This window comes from Leptosomus discolor, chromosome Z, assembly GCF_034619465.1.
Source record: "Leptosomus discolor isolate bLepDis1 chromosome Z, bLepDis1.hap2, whole genome shotgun sequence".
Lineage (NCBI taxonomy): Eukaryota > Metazoa > Chordata > Aves > Leptosomiformes > Leptosomidae > Leptosomus > Leptosomus discolor.
The window spans coordinates 52,080,769-52,107,002 of record NC_141419.1 but is presented as its reverse complement, the minus strand read 5'-3'; the positions used below and the strand labels follow the sequence as shown (position 1 = coordinate 52,107,002).

At 39.7% G+C, this 26,234-nt stretch overlaps 1 protein-coding gene across 1 annotated transcript in view; it reads left to right on the top strand.

The window, feature by feature from the left end:
* The window catches only part of RNF38 (ring finger protein 38), a 123,045-nt gene that overhangs the window by 45,390 nt on the left and 51,421 nt on the right, over positions 1-26,234 (top strand). The window contains exon 2 of the mRNA XM_086479107.1: positions 20,268-20,338. Coding sequence (XP_086335233.1) covers positions 20,268-20,338 — 71 coding nt within the window. The remainder of the gene's footprint in view (positions 1-20,267; positions 20,339-26,234) is intronic.

Below are 26,234 nucleotides of genomic sequence, written 5' to 3'. Positions count from 1 at the left end.
CTCTTACTCAGGTGTTGTACCCTGATAAAGCTCCATATATCCAAACTGCTCTTTCCCATAAACCACCCTTTCGCCTTCATTTTTCTTGTCTGCATTTCCTGAAAAGCATCTGTCTGTCCATTACAACTTGGTAATTCCTGCCGTGTCTCAGTTATTCCAGTCATGTTGTGATGGGATGCAGAGCTCTTGTTCCTCCTGTCTGTTCTCAGGCTGCATGTGTTTGTGCATGTACACTTCAGACAGGTGACCCTTCAGCCTTTAATGTTGCTCTTGAAGTGCATCTTGTTCCTGTCACTCTTAGTCCTTTACCTTCTACTGCTGTCCCCCAATTCTTCACTTAACTGTAGGACAAAAATATCCTTTTCCAATTGGAGATAATGTGAGTTAAAGTAATTTAACCGAAAAATTTGATGTATTGCCTTCACTGATGTTCCTGTGCATAGAAGTAAGTGGAAAGCATAATATCCTGCATCCATTCACACCAGCAGCCTTCTGCCCTTTGCATCCACTGATACTTCCCTTGCCAAAATCTTGCTGTGTTGGTTTGTTTTTTTGTGTTTGCTGGTTTTGCTGTTTGGGGGTTTTTTAAGACTATTCAAGAAAAGGAGGTGAGGAAAAATGTTTGGTTACAGTTATAGAAGAGTCTGGGAAAACCCTCTACTGATTCATGAGGTTCAAACTTGTCCCCTTTGCTTTCTAAACTTTCTCTCAGAATGTAGGTGCAGCTGGATCCAGTCCTACCTAGCCCCTCACTGTAAAGAAGAGTTCGGATCCTAGGTTCTGCCACAGTATCAGTTTATTTCAGCTCAAGCTGGGACCCTCTGAGAGGGACCCCAAACAAAGAAATCCCTGGGCAGTTATAACTTCACAATCTTAAGTTCTCCTCCTCTCATGTGGTGGTTCAGTCCAATAACAGTATTTGGATCTGGGGTCTTTCTGTTCTTCATTGGATGCTTTTTCTCTCTCCAGCTTTTCCTTATCTGGAGGATGCAGCTTGTGTTGAGAATACGGACACCTTATTTTCCACAGGATGCAGTTTCCGCTGAGAATGAGGCTACCTTGTTTTTCCCAGGATGTATCTGTCTTGAGGCCTCCCTTCATACACTAAGTTCAGTGTAAGTTCACCACTTGTGGCCTAAGGCTTCAGTAAAGCTAAGAACTTAGGCTAAGCAAAGCAAGACAAGTTTCGGTTTAACCTAAATGTAAGCGTTTACACAATTAATTCTAATTAATTCTAATATTCTGCAAGTAAACTGTTTTAATCCCTGACAGTTATTAAACTCAAATCTTAAAACAGAATTAATTGTTTCATGAAATCTGTTAAAAGCTGTTCACATTGCTAGTACTGTAGTTGAAAATTGTTGCTGCTACTGTAACCTCATCCATGGCAGAATTTATTACTTTGTGGTGAAAACATACCACAGGCAATAGAACTTGGCTTTTCTGGCCAAAGCCCAAGGAAATGCTACTGTTTGATTTATTTGATTTTTAATTCAAAAACATTGTTTCATTTTGATTTGGAAGAGTAGTAGTACAGAATAACTACAGTAGTGGTAGTTCTACAAGTAGTAGAAGTTCTGTGGATTCGCCTGGTGTTTGTGGTTTCTACAGCTGTGTTTTGTTTGTATAATAATTGATGGGTTATTAACTCAATAATGTGATCTAATTTGTTTCCATTATATGTATACAGTGTTAAAATTTTACTTGAATGTTTACTGTTAACTAACAGTAGAACTTAGGTCAAGAGAGTATCTTAGGGATTTATTTTACACCTGTTTGAATACATTTTAATCCTTCCCTCTAAACACACAGACACAGAAACAGACTGCACATGCGCACATAGTTTGCGGTAGCTGGAAAAACCAGAGCTGTGCCTTTGACAGCTTCAGCTTGCCTGTGTGTGCTCTCAACTGATTTCAGTGAGTCTAATAAGATAGCTTAGGCTTCCTGGACTGGGTCTCCTGCCATGTGAGCTTGTTCTTGTTTATGATTATATTTCATTCTGTTCAGCTCTTGCTGTAGACATTGTGCAGTTATCCTAGTGAGTCAGGCAGGTGATTAAAAGGAAGTCTGTATTTGTGAATTACATTGTAAGAGGGTGATTTTTGAGAGATGTCTATTCAGCAGGTATTTACTATACAGTTGTAGGTACCTCTGCATCTAGTTCCACTTTTGCTTGCTAGCTTCTACAGGTTTGGAAAAGTGCAGGTGAATACTATGTACTCTTAGTGGGGTTTAGAGACAAGGTTGTAGAGAAATAGCTGGAGTAGGACTATCAAAAAGACTTTGTTTTGTAGTGAGTTATAGCGATGTTGTATGACAGAGTTTCACTAGTATGGCTTTACTGGTATGATTAGGAAACCAAGTCCCCAGCACTAAGGCAGTTTGTATTGCCATTAAAAACTGCTTCAGTGTTATATATAAAAAAATCTTTAACCTAGGTTTGCTTTTGAAACAAAGTACTGTATATGAGGGGGTTTTTAAAAAATATGGTCACATTTATACAATGTTGCATTGTCCCTTAAAGCTAATGGTAAAGTAATAAAGTTATAATTTGTGTTAAGCTGTGCACTGTGTTCAGGCAGCTCCCCAAGTTTTACAAACCATCAAACAGGCAGGTGTAGTTATACACACACATTTAAAGGCAAAAAAAAGTAAGCTCACTGTAGTCCATTTAGGATTTTATTTCACATGTTGGGTAGCTGAAGGCACTTTGCCTTCTGCCTAACATCTGATACACCTATCTAGTATAAACCATAATACTCCTAGTTTTACTATGTATTTTAGTTTCCTTATAGTGCCAAGCGGAACAGCACTGGGAAATGTTCACAGGTAAACTCTGTGCTATGCATGTTTTATGAATGAAGGATTTGCAGCTGCTTGATTTTCTGTCCTTTTGTTTTTTCGAAGAATAATGAAGTGGCAAGACTGTTTTAATTACATCAAGGGACAGTATTGCATTAGGAGACCTATGTTAGTCAATTCCTTTAGGTTATATACTTAAAGTCAAAGTGGATGTAGTCTTTAGGACAGAGATAAAAATCTTTATACTGAACATACTTACGATGCTTAAAAAAATAAATAATAGTTTAAGTTATTCTTCTTATAATACCTCTCTGTATAGCAGTTGGTAAAGAGGGTGGAGGCAGGGGGGACACGTTGTTTTGCCCATACGAGAGAGCTGGACTCCGGTAACTTTTGATCAAAGTTGCTCCAGATGAGACAATCTCATTTCCAGTTGAGTTTGGTAATGTTAAGTCAACTTTTCAGGTGATATCACTTTTGGTCAATTGGCAACTGCTCAGCACAGAGTTGCATGCTGTCTGGGAAGATGGGTGCCTGGAGAGGGATATTTGTGCTGTAGCATGAGGAGTCACCAGGCAGGTCTGTTGGGGCTGATGAAGGAAGTTAGCAGCAAGGTCCAGGACTTTCTGTGCAAATTCTTGATCATAGATCATTCTTGTCATAGTGTGCATCCCAGGTTGCTTGTGCTGATGGCTGTAGGAGGAGGTATGAGGCCGTTAAGAAAGTCTCAGGAAGTGTCTGGTGCCTGGACTTATATGCGTATGTACTGGTGCATAGGCATGAGTGTATCTGAGAGGAGGCTGATAAGTGGAAAAATACTCAAATATCAGTCATCTGCAAAGTAAACGTTTAACCTGTTTAATCATTTAAGTATTTTAACAGGACCTTTTTTAACAGTTAACCTGTAGCTGCCTAAAGGTAGTTGTGTTGTGGTCTCATAATTGCTGTATTTGAAGGTCTGTTTGTGGTTGTGCTTCCAGCACTCACCCTGCCCCAGCAACAAACTAGCAATTTGCTAGACGTTTCAGGCAAACAATCCAGTTAGGTTTTGAAGCTTCATACCTTATAAATAAATGCTGTCCTAAGACAAAATATTCCTGACTTTGTTTTTACTTAGCATATGTTCATGCCACCATGCCCTATATCTTGCGTATGTTGAATTCAGCAAGATTGTGAATGACATTATGGTGAATGCGGTGGAACTGAGGTAGAGGGCACAGCTAGGCCGCAAGCAGGCAAGTGCATCCCATGCAAAATAGCAGGAACAGCGGGCTGGGCGCTCAAGTACGGAGGTGAGGCCCGCCCCGTTGGCGTAGCCCCGTGGCCGAGGGCGCCCCCTGGTGGCAGCGAGTGGCCACACCCGTGGCGGGCGGTACGGCTCGGCTGGGACCGCGGCGGGCGGGGCGGGGTCAGGAGCCCTCGGCTGGGTCCTGCGCCTGCGCCTCCCTGGCGGTGAAACAGCAGCCGCGCGAGCGTGGGGAGGGAGCGCGGGCTGGGCGCGCTGGGTGAGGGACGGCAGTTCCCGCCGTGTCACCGGGGGTGTTACTGCTCTGGCTGAGGCCGGTGTACCTCGTATCACTGCTAAATTGCCAACAGACCTTACACAACGGAGAACAGCCTACCAAAATACATAAACTAATGGAGAACCACTTCAGCACTGAAAGTAATTGAAGCATAAAAAATAGGGGAATGAAATTAGAAGATTCCTTGTGTACATCCAACAACAAATACCAATTTGTGCGTGCATTCTGTCCACCTTCGAAGTGGGGGGAAAAGCCCCAAAAAAACACTTAGACCACCACACAGAAACATCTTTACATAAAAACTAGGCTAGATTGGTTTTAATTAATTCAAATTGCCAAGCAAGGTACCTATTTGAATTGTGTTTTTCAGTTTAACTTTGGAGCAATCATCTAAAGATAACTTGAATTTTAGTAGGTAATAACTATTATGTTTCCAGTTGAACAAAGTTTTTTGTATTTGCTAAATTTTGTGAGGAAAGGAGGTAACTGACAGGCACACTTAAGTAACTTACACAGCGTTATATTTGCCGCTTATATTCTGCATTTTAGTCATTTGGAAAAGTGCATGGGTTTTGTTTTGGTTGTTTTTTGGGTTTTTTTGCCTTGACAAGATTAGTTTTTATTTTTTAATTGATGCTGAGCTCCTCTTGAATAGGAACATAATGAAATTAAATATAGATCACAAACTTTTTAAAACAGTCTTAAAAGACAGACACGTTTACATGTCAGTATACTGAGAAAACAGCTTAAAATCAGGAAAATAAAAACAAAATTATTTGGAGTTGTGAATTTAACAATTTTTTCTCGATATGTAGTATTTGTACAACTAGTGATTTGGTGTTCACTTGCGCTTTCCTTCCTTGTTCCAATATATAAAAATTAGACTGTTTTCGCCTACAATTTTCTAATATATTTCCTAACTTTGAATTAGTAAGCTATTTAACTGAGAGAAATTGCTCTCCTTTCAACTGAAAGAGAAAAAAAAAAAAAAAAGGCTTCAGCTTTTGAAAGAACAGTCTAAACAATTCTACCTTCATTTGGTTAGCCAAGAACTTTCTCCAGAGGCTTGAGTGATCCTAAAATTTCAGGACTAACATATACCTTTTGAAATATTCAATTACTATTTCTGGGGTTTTTTTTTGTTCTAGACAACTTAGGTTTCAATTCCAAGTACATTTTAAAACAGCTTTGATTATGTTTAAATTCAGTGTCTTAATTTAAATATATGTCTTTTTACGTGCTAGTTTGTGATGTACAAAGGCTCTTCCTTTGATCAGGGATTGGAGTCAAGGTTGTGCATACGATCTTTATTTTTGTCCCTCTTGATTTGTCTTAGGCAATGTATTACTACGGAATTTCATTGTTATGCATTTTTCTTGCTTTACCGTGAAAGGGTTTGGAATGGAGATGCACTCTTGAGAGCTCCTGAGTAGTCTTATCTTTTAAAATACTGGTAAGTTGAATATCCAATCCAAAAAGAGGGGCTGTGTGGTTATTTGATTCTCAGGAGACCTCCAGATAGAAGAATCTTTCCGTGAATTAATGAGGATCTGCCTATATGCTGCATATTTTACAGAAGCAAAAGGGACCGTACCTTTAGCCTTGGTACCCACCCTACTGATTTTGATCTTGGTAATGTTAGATCATGTAATTCCAAATTTTTAACATAGATGAGTGCAACCCAGGCTGTGTTGCTCAAATAGAAACTTGGCAGAAAGGTAAATTAAATTTTTGATGGATATTAACTGCAGTGATTTCAGAATCACCTAAACCATTTAATTCTGAATAACTATGAAGTAAATGAAAACTTAGACTTCTTTATAACAGCATTGCTTTATCACAGGTCAGGTTTTGAGTTCTGCATGTCTTTAGCTGCTTAAATTGATAGCGTGTTTAAGAATGGAGAAAAGCATGTTAGTCAGAGCTGATTTTTTTTAATGCATTCTTTCCAAAAAATGATTATTTTCTGCTGAGAACTTAAGAACCTTTGTTAAGAACCTTAGGTGAGTTTTGGAAGAGGCAAGGATTATCAGGAGGGAAGATTTGAATGAAGTTCAAAAGCAGGGGGCCCAGAATGGTTGGACAAATCCATGAGGGATGGATCCATCACTGTTCATTAATCAGCATACACATGCAACCTGCAGATTAGGAATCCCAGAACTACTGTTTGTTCTGAGCTGATAGGCTGTGCCAAAAGAAGGAGAAATGAAGTGCACTCTTCTGTGCTCACTCCAGGCAGATTTGTTATTGACCTGAACTGGAACAAGACTGGGATTTAGACAAGCCATCTACCTCACCTTGAGAATTTGTTCTTAGGTAGGAGGCTTCCAGAGTGCACTTACTAAATACACGTGAAATTTTTGTTTAGTTTCTTGATTTGCTACAGTTTACAAAATCAACCCATTCCATGGCTGACAGGTTTCTAATGTATGTGTTCTATCAGAAGAGTGCATCTATTAATGTTTAATAAACTTGCTAAGACTTGGTAGCCTATGGAAACAGGAAGGATAGGCCAAAGAATTTCTGTATTTTTAAAAGAGAAAAGGCAACAGCATGCAAATATAGTGACTGACGTAACCATATTGAAAAGTTGCCTTATTGCTATTCAACAGGGCAGTGCGGGGGTTTTGCTGACACTGAAAAAGAAGCCTATTTAACCCTGGAAGCTTTTCACCAGCACCCTAGGGCATATGGTTATTTTTACAGCATGTATTCAGACAGGTTTTTCTGTTTGTTAGTGTTCTGGAGAATGTAAAGTGAATTACCTGCTCTCAAAACAAGGGAAGAAATGGTATGATGTTTGAAGCAGCAGGTCATGGTGTTTGGTGGCATGTGCATTAAATGTTGACTGGCTGCCTTTTCAAACATCCAGTGAGGTATTATGGGAAAACAATTAAATGTAGTTTGTTTGATTTTTTTTTTTTTTTTTTTTTTTTTAAATTCTGAAATTGAATTACAAGTTGAAATAAGGAAGTGGCGTTACTTGAAAAGAGAGTTCTTTGTGTAAATGGAGTATGTGTCTAAATCCATGATAGCTAAGCTGGTAAGAGTGCAATCATTCCCTGAAGAACTGAAGATAGTGTTCAGTTTTTTCATAGCTTTTTTCCCAAATTATGATGTGTTAGATGGAATTTTTCCGGCGCAACATTTGGGAAGACTTCAGAAGAAATGTTCTGCTGTCTCCAAGGTCCAGGACAGACAGAAATGCATTTTAGTTGTTTAGGTAAGTTACTTGGAGTGTTGCTTCATGAGAAATTTTGTAGTTATGTAACATGCTATTAGGATTTGAAACTTGACAGAGGCCTGGACCCTTTTACCAATGTTCTGACTTCCCATCCCCACGGAAGTCCATTTCAATTAAAGAGCAGCCTTTAAAAATGAAAATAATAAAAATATAAATTAGAATTCAAGAAATACTGGAAATTGAAAGCAACAAACATGGTGCTTTTTGCTTATGTTGTTGCTGGCTGATTTACTTGTAGTTTTAACTACAGGTTCCAACTTTAATTAAACTGTGTCCCATATTTGCACTGAAGCTAAAATTAGGGACTCTGTATACCTGTTGGTGTCCTTCCTCCTCAGAATAGACAGATTGGGAGAAAAAGGTTTTGCAAATGAGCATAGTGTACACAAGAGCAAGTGGGGTCTACATGGTGACAGGCTCTGGGAGCTGTGGATGTGCTAGGCAAGTGTAGTTAGCGGGAGCAGTTGGGAATGGAATACCAAGGCGGGACAAAGTATGTGATAGTGCATCTTGGTTTTAAAAGCCAGAGAAGAAAAAAAGAGTTGGAACATTTCCCCATTAGAGGTACAACAAATTAGCACAGAATTGCTGTGCTGTAAAGCTTGTTGTAATTTACTTACTGAATGGTCCTCCAAAAAAGCAGAACCTGGTTTTCCAGAGAATCATTCAGCTGTGTAGGTACTGAATTTGGTTCTTATTTTCTTACAGTCTTTGCCTCAATTGATTACAATGATACTGCTGCTGGTGATGAAGCAAGGTGAGATTCCTCAGAAAGTTTCTGTCTTCATGAAAACCTTATCAGATTGAGACATGATATACCCAGAAAGGGAGGAAAACTGGTATTGTGGAATTGAAATCTCTATTACGATGCAGCACTGGGATAAAAGAGGTGTGCTGTCAACCTTCTCTTGTTTTCCTTCCGAGTAACCTGGGTATTACCATCATAACCTGATTTGTTCAGGGGAAAAAATATTAGTAAATATTTCTTTAATTTTTAAAAAAGTTGTCATGGTGTTTATGGCTGCTAATGGCCTTCCTCTGAACATATAAGAAAAAGACAAAAATAAAATGGTGAACTTTAACATGGTTCCTTCTTGGAAGCAAGACAGGGACAAGTGTTTACTAACTGGAGTGAGACCAAGAAAGACAGGAAGAGAGATAGTTATTTCATGGCCTGTCAAATATAAATTAACTTTTTCATTTTGCCTGGGCAAGTCACTCCTCCTGATTATTAATGTAAGTTCCAATAGTAAGCGCTTAAATCAGCTGCAGAGAGAGAGGGGTTGTGGAAAGCTCATAGACAGTAACAAAGTACTAAAATCTGCTTCTCTGAGAAACCAATTTTAATTGTGTTAGGTTTTCCCATTTTAGCAGACAAACTGTCTTTAGAGAGAGCTTGGGCTTTCCCTTGAAATAATTTCCTAGAGATGGCTTGATTGTACACACCTTTAACCATGTTTTCAGAATTGATCCTTTTTCAAACAGATATTTGCAAGGTCAGTTCCTAAGTAGACAGTGCTTCATGGTTACTTTTTGCTTTATGGCTATATTGAACATGTGGGGACAAGAAAAAATAAAATTAAAAAAAATAAATTGAGGAATATTTAAAAGTTTGGTTCTACGATTTCACTGACATAGTTTCTTGATAGAAGTAGGAAACTGGGAAAAGTTGATCAGAAATGCATGCTCTGGATTGCTGTCTCCTGTCTGTGTTAAAGGGTGCATAAGTCAGACAGCACTAGCAACATTTTTACCACTGTAGCTTTCTCTTCTCCAGGCGGGGCTATGTGGGAGCTTTAAGGCTTTTATATGAAAAAAATAGTTGTGCAAATTAATGCTGGGTTTGCTGGATTGGTGGGTGGTGCCATAAAGAATCAGGAGGGAGGCAACGAGCTAAGGTTTGGAGTTTGACATTTAAAGTTGTGCTTCTGTGCGCTTTTTTGTTGTAATGATGACAACAAGTTTATGTTGTAATGGTGACAATAAATTTAAGCCAAAGAAAGCACTTCGTTCATTGCATCCAAAAAGAAGCTGCTAGACAGTTTGCATAAGCAGTCTTTGATTTTTTCAGAGTTTTAATGAGATTCTCAAGAGAAGATGAATTTCAAAAAGGTCATTTTAATAGTGTAGTTACACGTATAGAAAAACAAATGGCTTGAAATTTCAGGTAGCTTTGGGAAAATAACTTACATTCAGGAGACTCAGAAACTCAAGACAGCTGAATCTTCAAAACCGTTAAAATAAAGTCCTGTAAGGATGGGAATAGAGCCATGTTAAGCATATCCGTGTGCTCTGATCTGCTCATACCTGGCTTTTAGTGTAGTTGTGTTGGGTATGCATGTGCATCTCTTGCTTCAGCTCCCACATAGAGGATAATAAAAGCTGAATTCCATGACAAGATTAAAAGATTTTTTTGTTTCTAATGCTTTGTGGCTTATGAGTAATATTATTTGTTCTAGGATTGATTTACTTTCAGCAGAAACTCAGCCTTAAGTTATTGAAATACTTGTTTTCTTTCCTTCTATACCTATTTGCATATGCTTTTAAGTAACTCTGTGTATCTTCTGGGTTTATGGTACTGCTGTTAGCCTCCTTTTGTAAGATGGCAAGAACAGGAAGAGTGTTTCCTTCTTTCTAGTAGATACTGAACTTTCTGGAGGAGAGGCTTTATCTGAAAAGGCACTGCTATGTTTTGGCTCCTGGATAGTATCTTCTGTGGTGGGTTTCACCCCACTATGTATCTGTATAAATGAATGTTATGCTTCACTCTGGAACAACATCAAATGTGCATGTGCAGGGTGAGAGCATCCTCTGCGAGACTATACTTGTGCAGGAGCACACCTGATGAAATAGCTACAGGGAGACTGTGTTACTAACCTCCAAGCAAAGCTGCCGCAGGGGCCGGACACCATCAGCTGGAAATGCTGTTCAGAGTGTGTTTGCAATAGTGTCAGTCCCTCACAGAATTTTAATGCAGAAAATGAGGTTCCCTTTAGTTTGTTAATAAATTATGAATTTGCTTTTATACTTATCAGAGAGAATTCCAGTATAGGAGCTGTGAATCTTCCTGCACAGCAGAGGAGAGGAGAATGGAAAATAAAACAAGGGTTGTCTTTAATCTGTGTGTCTTTAAAGCATCAACCTTTGTCTCCCAAGTATCAATTTCTTGTAGGTAAGTCTCGTAAGTTACACATGTTCAGTGGTATTTCTGTATGTCCAGGGAACAGCTGAGATGGCTCAGATTCATGTATATTTTATCAGTAATCCCACAGGCACTTTTATTTCTTGGCTTTCTTTTACAAATACCCTTTTAAAAAGGGTAAAAAGAAGGACCCTGGAAGTTACTGACCAGTCAGCCTCACCTCCATGCCTGGTAAGATCATGGAGCAGATGCTCCTGGAAGCTGCATCAAATCATATGGAAGACAAGGAGGTGATTAGAGACAGCCAGCATGGATTCACTAGGGGCAAATCAAGCCTGACTAACCTAGTGGCCTTCTGCAATGGGGTGACTGCATCAGTGGACAAGGGAGGAGCTACAGATGTCATCTGTAAAACTCTTGCTACGGTCCCACACAACATTCTTACCTCTCAATTGGAGAGATACAGACTTGATGGATGGCCTGTTAGATGGATAAGGAATTGACTGGATGGCCGTGTCCAAAGACTTAACAGTCAATGGCTTGAGAGGAAACTGGTAGTGAGTGGCGTCCCTCAAGGGTCCATACTGGGACCAATACTATTTAATATCTTCATCAATGACATAGTAGGATTGAGTGGAATCTCAGGAAGTTTGTGGATGTCACCAAGATGAGTGGTGCAGTTGATATGCTTGTGGGAAGGGATGCCATCCGGAGGGACCCTGACAGGCTTGAGAGGTGAGCCCATGCAAACCTCATGGAATTCAACAGGAACAAGTAGAAGGTCCTGCACCTGGTTGGGGGCGATCCCCAGTATCAATACAGACTGGGGGATGAATGGATTGAAAACAGCCCTGCTGAAAAGGGCTTGGGGGACACTGGTGGATGAAAAATTGGATGAGCCAGCAGTGTGTGCTTACAGCTCAGAAACCCAACTGTATTCTCGGCTGCCTAAAGAGAAGTGTGGCCAGCAGGTCAAGGGAGGTGATTCTCCCACTCTACTCCTCTCTCATGAGACCCCACCTGTAGTACTGCTCTGGGGTCCCCAGTACAAGAAAGGCACGGACTTGTTAGTAGGTCCAGAGGAGGCCCACGAAAGTGATCAGAGGGCTGGAAGACCTCTCCTCTGAAGAAAGGCTGAGAGTGTTGGGGTTGTTAAGCCTGGAGAAGAGAAGGATGTGGGGAGACCTTATTGTGGTCTTTCAATGCTTAAAGGAGCCTTATAAGAAAGATGAGGAGACAATTTTGACCTGTAGTGACAGAACAAGAGGCAATAGTTTTAAACTGAAAGAGGGTAGATTTAGGAATGTAAGGAAGATAGAATGAAGAAAGTTTTTGTGATGAGGGTGGAGAAACACTGGAACAGGTTGCTCTGTTGTGGATGTTGAGGAGAAGTTGTAGATGTTCCATCATTGAAAGTGTTCAAGGTCAGGTTTGACGGTGCTTTGAGTAAACTGATCTAATGAAAGGCGTCCCTGCTGATGGCAGGCAGGGCAGACTAGATGATCTTTAAAGGTCCTTTCAAACCCAAATCGTTTTATGATTCTTTGAAATTAGCTTGTGCCTTATTGAAAGTAAAACACAGTGGGTTTCCCCGGGCATTACTTGAACTCAGTCATCTGACACAGGGCTTGCTGTTGCAAAATTTTTAAATGGTCTCCTACTCTTGATTTACTGGCAATCTTCAGTGTTTGACACTGCATGAGATAGACAGAAACAGTGTGTTTTTTATGAACTCAGTTCATCAGAGACAGGAGGATACAAAGATAACAGAGAGGGAAGGTCTAACTCTGTTCTGTAATCAAACCAATCTTTGAACAGCTTCTATTTATAAACAGTGTATGTTAAATACTTATGATGTAAGTTTTACTCCAGAGTGGCAAAGCAAGTGGGAATGATGTTATAAACAGTGTCACATTGTATCCAATTTGAAGAAATGGCTTTTAAATCTCTATTTGAAACTAGGCCTTGATTGAAATATAAAATGTCATTTGTGGGGGATAGCGTATACCTGTTAATACATGCATAATTGTGATAGCATTTTTTTAGAATAGCCTTATAATCACAGATTAGAACTTCCGATATGGTATCACTTTAGGAAGATCACTTCTTAGTCTCAGATCATAGAGGTTGTCCTCAGAATAGAAAGTGACTTCCTACTTTTGGCCCTATGATTAAATAGCTTATTTGACACAAATAGTGCTTTTTACCTTACTGTTCTATGTAGTTATTTTTTTCTCTGAATGTGTCGTACTATTACAAACTAGGCTTAACAACCTGCTAATGGATTTTGTTGATGTTTTGCTGTGTAGTCTCATCAGTTACACTTGATTTCTTGACATTTTGAGTACTAAGAGTGCCAGTAAAATAGTGGTACTGTGTTTATGGGTGTAATAGTATTTCTGCATCAACCTAATTTCCTGAAGTTTTATTGCTGCTATAAAATTCTTCCCTGGATGACTTCTTGCTGAACTGCTCCTTGAATAAGCAGGAAAAACTGGTCCTCAGAGCAAAGCACACAGCTGTCAATAAGCTTAGGAAAATGTTCCTTACTTTTGTATATGCACTGTAACGATAACAAAAATACAAACTTCAAAATACTAGTTTTGCACTTGCATGAAATCCAAAATAGAATTTGAGTAATATTTGAGATGAAAAAAAGCTAACAGTAAGGACTTACTTCTGATGTCCTTCAATAATTTTTTAAAATAATGAAGTTAAATGTTGAAGAATGTTCCAAAAGTCTGTTTCTCATGTACAATAATTTCATTTTTGTATGTACTTCTACAGTGCATACAGACAGAATTTATAGAACTAAACATGAATTCTTTGATTTCAAGAGTTCTTTAAATGTTGGATGGAATGTTCATTTTATTTGAATCCTGATGGAAACTGATTATTTGCCCTAGACATGCTGGTTAGTGTAGTTTATGCATATAAATCTTCTATGGAAATTATTTTAATAATTTGGTAATAAAACTTCATATGCTCATTGAAAGCCTTCGTTTATCCAGTAATACTGCACTGTTAGTTGAGGAAAAATCTTCTGATGTTGTACTTGATATCTGACTTTAGCTACAAATCTAGGGTACATGGGGGAAGTATGTTGCTGATAGGTTGGATCCTTCAGACACTTTAGTGTGGAAGTGACTCGGATATCTGCACAGATAAGTGCTTAGCTTGAAAATATGCAAATTCTTTCAGAATTTGGACATGGCAGGGTGAAGTTGGATGGCTAAAAAAGCAGTGGCCTCTCTCAATGCTAGGCTACTATGAAGAGGAAACAGTGTAGCTGAGCCTGTGGATTACCAGTTCATCTGAAGTGTAATTGTTCCCACTCTTCACTAGAAAAGATGGAGCTGCTAAAGTCCGTGCAGAAGGAGGACGGCAACAGCTAAGCCACAGCGGTTTCCTCTATGAGGTGAAGGGGCCATTATTATAAGCTTGTTTGTAAGCACAGGAAAAGGGTACGTAGATGTGGTTATATTTGGACTGCTGCTGTGAGGGCCATTTTGTGGACAGTTCCTGGAGCAAGCAGTCCAGTTTGTATTTTTAAATTTAAATTATTACATTTAAATCATGTGTTCTTTGTTTGAAGTAAAACTATTTATGCAGACTTGTAGAGACACAGCAGAAACCTCACATAAAAAGGTCTTTCCTCAGTGCTGATTTATAGATGAGCTCTGTTTATGATGCTTAGAGGCCTCTCTCAGTATTCAGGCCTTTTGCTATGTTAAAGTAACTTTCTTTATTCCTTTTTTAAGCTCTGGCACTGTTAAAGTATATCAGACTCAAGTTTTTAAAATACAAAATCTTTCCTTTAGATTCCTCTCGTTTTCTTCTAAAATATCTGAGAGATGTCATTCGGGTCAGAAGTGTGACTGGAAGGTACTTATATGAAATAAACATGTGCCCAAATCTCGTCATGAGCTTAGTTGTGTAATTTCATCCCATTTCCTGCTGATTATTAAACATGCAGCATGTTCCCTGATAGCTGCAGGAAAAGGAAAAGCTGAGGGAGCTTTTCTTGCAGACTCTTAACCATGCTTTCTAATGCTTACAAAATACAAGTTTTCATTGGGTATGTGGAATTGAGGACAGCGTCTCTCAGCTAGGCATTGTGGGGAAAAGGGGCTGGCAGGTTTACCACTGAAGCTGCCTAGAGCCAGAGAGTGGAAAGGGAGACCAGAAGTCAGAAAACACCAGCAGACCTACACTGTCTGCAGTTAAACAAGAGCTTGGCAAGTAGAGGAAGCAGGAGGAAGGGAAGGAGAAGTTCAGGAGGCATTTTGCTTCCCCCCCCCCCGTCTCTAATGGCTTTAGGCTGCTTCCTGGCTAGGATGCCATTCACAGTTTTATCACAGTCTTAGATATATGAACTCTACGTTCAGGAGTTGCTTGAAACTTATCAATGGTGTGCCATACCACACAACTTAAAAGTGCTAGCGCTTCCCAGCGTGTAATGAATTCTTTCCACAATAGAAATTAAAGTGAATGCAAACCTCTGGGAAACCTGTGGAATTTCAATTTGTTGGAGTTTATAAAAAGAAGAGTGGAGGAAAAGAGGGAAGAGTGGCAATCCTAATATGCATTATATGCAGCTAGCATAGCTGCAACTCCCAGGCTAGATGCAACATGTTTCTTGGTCAGATTTGCATGCGTAGGAAAATGGTATTGGTAAGTACTATAGTACAGTTAATTTGCAGCCATCTCTTGCTTGGGCAGCCTAAGTAGCTGTATCATCTCTTGAAATTATGTCTAAATTCTTCGTTGCAATAGCAAAATATTCTCTTTACTTGTTTTAACTTCTTTACTGCAGTTTGAAAAGCTCTTGAATTAGAAGGAACATGTAAATTCTAAGTAGGGGTTGCAAACAGAGGAGCATTGTTGACTAGCAGATGATAAACATCTGCAGGAGTGGTTTGCATTACTTTTTTTCAAAGATGTTCATAGATCACAGATATTTTAACCTCTTTGTTCTCTTCCTTCAATCTTTTCAAGTAGACTGGCGATCCATGGCCGTATCTCACCAGAATATGTATAGTCCACTGAACTTACAGGCTTTGTAAAGGGAGCAGCTGATTAAGAGTAAACTCTCTCTAATTCAGACTTTTGTTTCCATGCATTTGCCACTTTGCAAACTCTAGTCTGCACATGTAATGCTTACCCCAAAACTCTTCTGATTCATGCTAGTTAGTGAGGCTCAACAGCATCACTCTAGATAAAGAAGTTTAATGGTGCAGGTGGCATACACAAATGTTTTCCTGATCGAACTGGTGCTGAGGAGGGGAGGCAATGAGTGTACTTATCAGTATCATTCATTTAAACAATGAGATAATTCCAGATAATCTGAAATGTTTGAATTAAAAGGATTGAACTCCCACCTCTTTTTCCCTTGGACAAGCATTGTGTGAGTTTGGACTGTTTAATATTGGTAGGCACAAAGCAAGCCATTTAAACCTGATGTTGATTTTTTGATTGACCATGAAATTCTGAAGATTCTTTTTGCTGTTCAATTTAATGTATGGGTTTAGAAGGAAAACAACCTCTTTCCTATGGTATCTGGGGAACACAGCACTTCTTCTTTCTTGCTTATTACAAAAGAACTGGTGTTTTCCCGTAGTTCAAGACAGAATGTTAAGCAGGATGTCTCACTTTGATTTGAAAAAGTGAAAAATAATTTAACTGCATTTAAAGAGGTAAAAGGCAAACTCAAGTTTCTCCTGAAGTCTTTTGAGACTTTGTGCGTCTATATTACATAGAGATACGTGTACACACACAGATACATATATACATGTTATGTGTGCATCACTTGAAGGGCATTACTCAGTACCCTGTCTTGATACTGGTAATGCTGAAGGGGTTGCTGATCTGATGTTTCATGGATGCCTATTGTTTCTTGGAGGCGTTAACTCAGGCTACAGTTTTGTTACCTAAGTACTAGAAGCTGTGAGTCTGAGTAAACAAAGTGCCCTGTACTTGCACAGCAGGGAGTCTGCTTTGGCTCCTGGGAGAGAGAGTTCATCTGGGATGTTGCTGGAGAAGACAATGGGCATTAGACCTCACAGTTGCATCCCCTGAACACTGCAGCAAGGAAGTGCATTTGGGAAGTTGTTGTAGGCAGTGGCCCATGTGCCACATTAGGAGTCATACTGGCATTTTCCCCCACTCTGTCAGCTTTGTAGCAGAGGTAATGCTTCAGTCAGTTAAAGCCTTGCTTTTAGTAGTCCTAGGATCTTCCAGCCCTAAGGTGCAATTAGGCTTGTTTTGGTCTGAAATTCAGTGTAAATTTGGGATATGAAGGTAGTTTAACTGAGTTTTTACCTGCTTGCAGTCAGGGCAATGTAAATTGGCTTATAGGTCCTTTCAGTCCTCTGGCATTGTTTCCCTATTAAACCACAGTCAAAAACTGTTTGGTGATGCAGATTAGAAAGCTGTTGAGGTCATCTTTGGGATTCTGACTCTGTTGATCTTCCTTGCAGGTGGTTGAAGGGTGATTTCTTCAGATTTGTCTCAGTGTAAACTGTTTCTTGGAAAGAAAATGCTTTATAAACATGATGACTCAATTGTTAAAAACTAGGTTTTTTAAAAAAAAAAAAAAATTAAAAAAACCCAGGCAAATCCATCAGGATTTCCTTGCTGCATAACTCAGTATTATAGATTGCACTGTTAGGAAGCAGAGCCTTTAGCTGATAATACTCTTGTGTCAGTGTCCCTTGATCTGTGGCTCCATTCAAGGGACAAACCCTTTGCAAAGAAACCCTTTTCCAAGGCTGCTTTTGGTGAGGCTGTTAGTGAGATCAGCCAGCTAATGGGTGCAAAGCAGCCAGGATGTCTGTAAAATCTTTAATTTTGACAGTTAAGGGACTGTGTCTTGTACCTTGCTATTGTACTGTAGGATATTAGTAAGTATTTGACCAGAAATGAAACAAATATGATCTGAAGCCCATGAAAGATCTTTATTTAAAAATATATATATATAAATAAATAAAAAGAAAGCATTGCCATATGCTTTTCTAACTGCCTTTTGTTGTCCGTGGCTCTGTTAGAACAGTTGAGTATGGGCTACCCAGGTATCCTATGTTGTATTTACTAAGTGAAAGCTGTACTGTTGCAGCTGTTGTATCCATTACAGCTAGAACAAAGTCAGCTGATTGTGATTGTGTATGTGATCACTGTTCTTGAAAAGCCTATCTGTAAAGCCTATAATGTAGCCTGTAATGCAAGGTCCACATTTATGAGTTTATTTTTGTAGAGAACAAGTCTTAGGTGATGTTGAGGTTAGATGTAGGCTCTGCACCACCTCTGGAAATTTCTTTCATTATCTAAATGCATAGATGTCCCAAACAAGTTTGTATGTATTTGTTGTAATTTGGCAGAACTTAACTATTTTCATTATTTGCTGCATATCCTTTTTATCTTGGACTAATCCAAGAGGTCATATTTTACTTTAGTTCTGCGCTGGGGTAATGGGCAGAAAGCTGTCAAGCCTTATCCTTAACACTGTTCTTTTTGGGTTTTTTAGCTTGCCTTTGAGCTTGAATCAATTCCAAATTTCAAGAAAGCATATGGAGTGTTCCTAGTCAAAACACTTGTGTTTTGTATAAGACTAAATCAAATGGGAAGGGAACTTTGCATGTTTTGAACAGTTTAAAACTCATCTTTTTTTCCCTTTCCACCTTGAAACTAGTGATTTCTCCTTTGCTCTCCCTTCTTAGAAAAATACACAGTATGAGCATGCTCTGCTGCTGTCCGAGCCAATACAGACAGAGTCAATGACTCCTATGGCCAAATAACTTTTTCTGAAGTGGTAAGTCAGAAAGAAGCAAATTTTATGAAGCTCTGTGTTTGGGGGCAATTTTTTTAATTTTTTTTTCCCAAAAAGAATAATTGTCCAAAAATCAGCTTTCCTTTTTTTTTTTTTTTTTTTTTTTTGGTGTCAAATTTTTAGTTCTGTCTGAAGAGGCCAGCTAACTCACTAGGAACTTGGGAACCTCATGCCTTTAATGTGTCTTAGCCAATCTTTACATCTGCATTGATAAAAGTTTCACCAAAGAATCTAACCTGCATTCCTTATGAATGACAAAAGTTTTGCTTATGTCTTGGACTATATATTGATAAATTTGCAGAGTGGAAGTTGTGTTTTGTCTGAGATTATCAGTTTGAGGTTAAGTGATTTTATTTACCTCACCCTGCCCCCTGATGAAAAGAACTAAATCCATTTTCATGTTTGCCTAAGAATTATGGAAATAATTAAATCAGTTTCATGGTTTTTTCTGTCCTGTTGGTTATGTTACAATCAAAAATGGCCCTCAAGCTGACTGTTGTTGATTCTTCTTCTCCAGGATTCAGTTTATTGTTTCTTTCTTTTCTCAGTGCATTATTTCTTAAACTTTCTTGGAGGCTTTAAAGTGACTCTGGCTTCTCAAGAAGTGCAGAGTAGTGCAGAAGTGCAGGTGAATTCTCAGAAGCCGGAGTTTTCCTGCATCGTGATCTTCTGCAAAAATTAAGGAAGGTTTAAACAACAATAGCCATAGCTGGCTGCCTGCTCAAATGATTATCTTCTTCAGTCAGTTCTGGTCCAAAACAACACATGGACTGCAAAGCTTTATGACAAACTTTTTCTGTGGAATTTGTTGCAAATGTGAGAGAATAGGACTACTAACATTTCAAAATTATGACAGAAAGACCACAAGAATCTTGTGGAGGAAAGTTCTAGGAAGATCTTCCGTAAGGAAAATCAGGAAATGGTGTAGCTTTATAAAGAATTCTTTTTTTTTTTCTCCTTTTTAAAAATTGTTTTGCTCAGTATTTGCAGGAAGAAGTCATCTTAGGGAAGTGTAAATTCAACAATAGCAGTTATCCCACTCTACTTTCTGAGCAAGGAAACAGCACATTAAATAAAACTTTACATTGTGAGTAAGAGTTTTGTAAATCTGTTTGAGAATCTGTATGGATACAATCAAACTTCAGTTTGTCTCCCTCATTGGACAGAAGTTTCAGAACTGGGGTTAGTCTTTGTAGAGGTGTGCTGTTCCTTTTTTCCTAGGCATAAAGAAACATGTGGAAAGAGCTTAAGCAGGCAGATATCCCACTGCAAACAAAATGGGTATCATTAAAACTTTTCTGCTTTGACCTTGGATTTTTCCACTCACTCTTAACATATCACTGGAAAGAGACTGCTGTTTTGTGGCTGAAAACTTGCTTTAGTAAAGGATATGGGAAAAGGACTACACTGCCTAAACATGAAGTGTGTAGCTACTTATTTATATGTGTGCATATGCACTTCACTGCATATGTTTGTTTTGGATTGAACTAGTTCTAATTTTATTCTGTTTAAATGTTTAGAAAAAAATAAATGTGAAGACATTGATGGCATATTGTGCAAAATGTCTCTCTGATGCTTATTCCTTGTCAGATGTAGGTGCTTGGCAACTAAATCTTCTGTGTGGGGAAAAAAGAATGTTTGCTAGATTTGTCTTTATTTTTAGCATTCACAGGAATTGCATTATCATTTTAATGATTTTTTTTTTTTCTCTCCCCCCCCCTTTTGTAGGTAGCATTGGTACATCCTTTCAATGCCACTCAATCCATCAAGATCACATTTGTAATGATGACAGTGACAAGGTGAGGCTTACATAAATGTTTCCTTCACAAGGTGCATATGCTTTGGGGGTTTTTTATGTATTGTTTTTACTATACAAAGATTGTTTGTTTTGCAGGTATAGCAGTTGATTTTCAGAGTTACTCTTTGAACTGTCTCTAGCATATTAAGAAATTTTACTCAATCTTTTAGTCAGTTAAGGAGAAATTTGTCTTTAGTACTGTGGAGTGGTTTTTTTGCTTGTATTCCTTTGCTATTCTAAACGTTTGTGATTTGCCATAATGACACCCTCAGTTAATAAATAACAGCAATGTTTTTGCTGTTTTTTAAGTAAGATGGAATGTCTTGTTGCTTCTGACTTCAGAGGTTAGAGCCTGGCTAAGTGTTCAGAGCCTTTTTGCAGTAGCTGTATTTTCCTGTTTTGGAATTGGGAACTTAAGTTTTTACAGATGGGAAGCTTCCATTCAGTGCTGCACCCTTAAAATACCAACCTGTCTAGTAGTATGCAAGCGTTTTCCTACGCTTTTTTTTTTTGACATGTTCTCAGATTAGCTTGCTTTGAGTCACTAGAGTGCTGGATGTTAAATGTTCAGTAGTATATCAGTAGTGTAAGTGTGGCATACAGAAGGGAAGAGTTTTGACAATGAACTGCTTGTGAGACTTGCTTTCATATTCCTGTCTGTAAATAATGCACATTGATTAACATTAGTTCAACATGTAACATGTATTACATTGTTTGCAAGTATGACACTTAATAGTAAACTTTTTAGCTTGCCATACCTGGGAAAGGGCATGTATTAGTCAAATTTTAAACGATCTTTCTTAGGAAGTGGAATGTGACCTGCATGGCAGTGCCTTGATAAGTGCACAAAGTCTTGTGTTTTCAAATTCTGAGCTAAGTTAATTTTATAGTTGTTCCAGCTTATCCTAGAGCTAAACTTGTTTTCAGTGCAAGTTTCTTTTACTGCTCTACTGCCTTGTTTTCTTTTTTCATTCTCACTCTTTTTTTTTTTTTTTTTCCTAAAATTTTATTTTATTTTTAGGTACAATCCTAGATTTGTGTCCTGGTTTAACCTACAGATATTGGTCAAATGCTCTCTAGAACATGGCAAAATTATTTTAAGTTTTCAGTTGATTGACTGGTTATCCATTTTCAATAGTATTCACTGTTTTGTTTTTTTTGGTCCTCTGTTTCTGGAAGATTTTTGGGTGAGGAGCAGGTGGGGGAAATTTCCCGTGCACCAACTTAACACTGACATTCACTTTTAACATTATTCCTTTTCTGTCATTACATGGAAGATCACATCTGTGTTTGATTGTCTTCCCTTCATTTTATTTCATACCAGGGTAATTAAAACTGCTTTAGGTCTTGTTGGAAATTCTGTTTGTTAGGTGCTTCACAGGTTTAAGGAGAGACTAGCTTACCTGACTTAAATTTCAGAAGAGTGCATAGCCTTTTGAGTTATTTGGCACACTGCCTGCCTCCATATTAGTAGAGGAACTGGCCCACAACTTTACTTTTTTGCACATTTAGGGATGGTGGGAGAAAACGATCTTTCTCATTGGTATTGATTCTTCATCAAATGACAACTCTCAACTGTAAAAGCTGACTGAAATGGAACTAATATAAAAAGCAGAAAGTGTGTTTTGTTTGTATTTCAAAGATATGTTTTCCCTCAAATGTCAGTTTTATTTGGCAAGAGCTTTGATTTTTCTGTGAGAATACATGAAGCTGTTTGCCTTGCGTTTTATAGGAAATTCTAGTTGAACCCTTGATTAAAATGACCACTTGTTTGGAAAGACAGTGAACGTTCTTCAGAACAGACATCTGTGCTCTTCTGAGATGTGTCACTGAACTCTGTCCTCTTGTTTTAAAAGAGAAGATAGAGGGCACTAATGCTCCGTGTCACTGGGGGCATAGGCTGACTGGATGTCTGTTCTGGTTTTTAATTTTTTTAGGGGCTTGTGTATATGACAGATATACTTTTTTTAAAAAAAAAAAAATTGTAATCAGTGCTTCCTAAAAGCAGCTGGTTACAGTACGAGGGTAGATAATTGCAATTCTCTACACTTTTTGCTTGTATTTCACATATGCCCGTATTTTTGTCAGGTTTCTAACTGGTTATTAGTTTCCGGTGTGAATTACTTTTAAAATGAAAGTTCTGATTTATTCTTCCATTACTAAGAGACAGCACCTGTTCATTTTGGTAGGAATATATTTTAGAGATAAAATGCAGGGTTTAATTGATTTATTTTTCTAAATTTTTTTATTAATTGTTGGACTTTTTCATATTCATTCTAGAAACTTTATTAAAAGCATGCCTTTAGAATAGTTTGTCATATCTTTGATTGGCCAATACACGTTTCAGTGAAATAATTTACTGTTCTGTTTCTGACCATGTGTAACCCATTTTTGCATTACAGGAGAAATGTAAGGGAATAGTATTTGTCTGGCAATCTGCATATATTTTACAGTAGGTTCTCCACAAGCCCAGTCTTTATTTCCTGGAGAGAAGTTGTACACTACACATGCTAAAGGAACATTGCAATCTTAATGAAAACAATTCTTAGGCTTCCACCACAATTACTTGGTTTTGTTGACCTGGCACATGAGAATCTTGAATTCATATTTCAGTGATATCAGGAAACCAAAGTCTTAAGATTTTTCATGTGTGGCCTCACTGCATTATGAAGGATGTGTCATTGTTGAGAACATTATTATGGTATTAAGAACCAGTTTAATTTCATAGCACCAAAACCAGTTCTTTGCCTCCTGTCTTATAAAAAGATCAAGTATAGTGTGGATACAGAGTACATTTCGCATTTTACTTGGTGTTGCAAAGTGATTATAATTGAGATACATATTAAAATAATGTTGCTTTGGAGGTGGGCACTTTTTTAAGCCTCAGTGCAAGAGTCAGGGGACCCTTTTTTCATGTTTCTCATTTCTTTGATTTTTCTTTGAAGTATAACATGCTGTGTATGTTTAATACCTATGATTTTTAAGGTAATGAAATACTTAAAGCTGGAATTGTCATAAAATATTAAATAACGGAACTAAATAAATTTCTTTGCAGAGCACAGCATTTAAGGAAAAGTATCTGTAACAAAGAACTATTCCTTGGAATGTTAATTTGCTTTAATGCCCAAGCAATGGTTTCCTGGTAGTGTTAAACAGATAGAGAGAGGCAAGTATATTATCCTGCAGAATCTTTCAATCCTATTCAGTTTATTTGGCTTTAAAAATTTTTTTTGTTCTTTGGGTGGTTGTTTCACCAGTGGTGTACTTCCATTAATTTGAAGCTCAATTTGAAAAGAAACTGCAAAGATGCAAGTTTTAACTACACTTGGGACATCTCTTTTCAGAGATCTCATCAAGTTATCTGTTCCTTAATTCTCATGCAGTTAAAAACCAAATTGACCAGTAGTAATGAAAAAAATTAAAGCACCATGGGAACAACCCAGTGGATTTTTTCACTACCACTGAGGGGTTGGAAATTATAATTATTCTCAAATATTTACCTTGCTTTACTCCTTTTTAACTTATTTTAATTTTACTTTTATAGTATTACTCCTATTAGATTTGCTTTCTTAATGTATGTAAGGAATTCCTTTTTATGACCCAAATACCTAACTACAAGTTTTGATTCACTACTTCTAACCTTTAAATTTCCCAGTTATAGTTAGTACATCTTTCATGTCTTTAGTAATTTCTTGTTCCTGAACTTACTCTCATTTGTCTGTCTTGATGGACACCCAGTTGTCAGTCTGTAATTCCAGAGGGCTGTCAGATGCTTTTCACAAGAGGAGACATAGTTTTATAAATTCTAATCTTGAAAAAAATTATACACTTGTTTTCCTCTTTGGATGCTGCAGAGTCAGGTGGGATAAGCCTAACAGACTCATCCATAGCTGAACTCAGAATGATTCAGGAATTCAGATATTTTAAGGTCCATCACATTTATTTGTATATGATCTGTAAAGTAAAATTATATGCACCTGTTGTGGAGAATGTGTGGGCAACAATACATAGAAAAATGGGAATATTAGAAGGAATTTCTTTTGCTCCCTCCAATTTCAAAACTGGAAAAAAAATTCTTCCTGTCTGATTAGGACAGCACTAGTTCATTACTCTTGGTGTATGTCATCTGCCCCCCACCCCCCTTAGTTTCAGTTAATTCTGCCTGTTCTTACCAAGTAGATTCATGCCTTTTTCATTTCACATCTGGCAGCTGGAAGGATATAATTTCCTGGTTTTAAACCACTTTCATGCCTAGTGATTTGTCTCCTTTAGAGTGTTAATTCTTTGTATCTACAGCAGATAGTTTATTTTGTTTTCCTGGATCAGGTTTGGGAAAACTTTAATTAGACTGAAGTACAGAGAACGGAGGCAGGTTTGAAAGGTGAAAGTAGTTGCGGTGATGATACCTTTTTTAAGGGGAATAGCTTTTGTAAATCAGTTATCCAATACCTCTGAGAACTGCTGAGCAGTTCTGCATGAAGAGAGAGTCTGGCTGTGGTACTGGTAGCAAAAGGCTGATGATGTTTGTCTAATGACTCAGCAACAGGTGACGTTGCTCCTCTAGGTTTTGTTGACGATCTCTAGTCAGTTTCGTCCCCTCCTGCTTGTCAGGAAAGCAGATGAAAATCCAGAGCCCGTACGTATGCAGGCGGCCGTTGTTGAGAGCTCGATGGCTTTTGTGATGTTTCCTTTTTTGAGTAGAGAGCCCCTCCTGCCCCGCGTTGCGGTGAGTACCCCGCCGGTGGCATCAGCGCGTACCCTCAGGCAGGCCTCTTCCCGCCCTCTCTCCCGGCAGGACTGTTTCCTTCCTCCGTGCGGCTGCCCGCCCACCAGGTTGCGCTGCAGCTGGCAGCGACTGGTTGCTCAGTTTCGTGTTAAGCTGTGGGGACGAAGCAGTGTTGGGACGGGAATCCGCCGGCCGGCCCGAAGGCCCAGGCGCAGGCGTTGCCCCCGATAAACCGAAACTAAAAGGGGGCCGGGGCCGTGCCTCCCTGCGCCTGCGTGCGGGGCTCCGCCCGGACCCCTGGCGGGGGGCGGGCGGGCAGAGCGGCTTTCAGTCCAGTGCGCAGGCGCGCAAGCTTTTTGGCTTCCCCAGGCATCGCGAGCGCGTGGGTTGGCTGTGTGTCCTCCTGTTTCGGCTGCGTCCATAATGTAGGCGGGCTGGCCTCCGTGCTGCCCCCAGGTGCGCGCAAAGGACGACCCGCGTAGCCGTCCGTGAAGTGGGGTTAGCTCCTTCGGCCCCGCCCTACTCGGGGCTGGGCCGGCTGAAGAGCGACGTCAGCGGTCCCCGGAGCCGGCAGGGTGCACGCGGGGCCGCAGCGACCAGGAGGAGCGGAACATGGCGGGCGGCGGCGGTCGCAGGCCACGGGAGCGACAGACAGCAGCGCGGGCAGAGAACGGGCGAGGCCCACGCGGCGGACTCACCCTGTGATGGGCGGAGGTCGCCGGGCCGACGCTCCCGGAAACAATCGAACGGGCAGGCGGTGTAGGCCCCGCCCTGGTGGCAGCAGCGGGGCCCCTGGCCGACGCGACCGGAGGCGTTGCTGGAGCTTTCACGGTTACTGCGGGGCCCGCAGAGGACGCGGGAACGCAGCCCCGCCGCGCCCGGCCGCCGCAGGTACCGGCGTGGGGACGGCAGGTAGGAGTGAAGAAGGACGGCGGGCCCGCTTGAGGCGGGGCCTCACCGGCACCGCCCGGTGCCAGCAGCTCGTCAGCGTTGAGCGCGGCCGCCGCGGCGGGGAAGGGGGCGATCTCTCGGCAGTAGGGCAGCGAGCGTCCTGGGGCGGCTTCGCGCCGGATCCGGCTTACGTGGGCCGCCATTCGTAAAGGGCGAAGGAGACCGCGCGGCTTGAGCGTGAAGTCGCCGCTGGGAAGCCGGAGCTGTCCCGTGTGCCTGC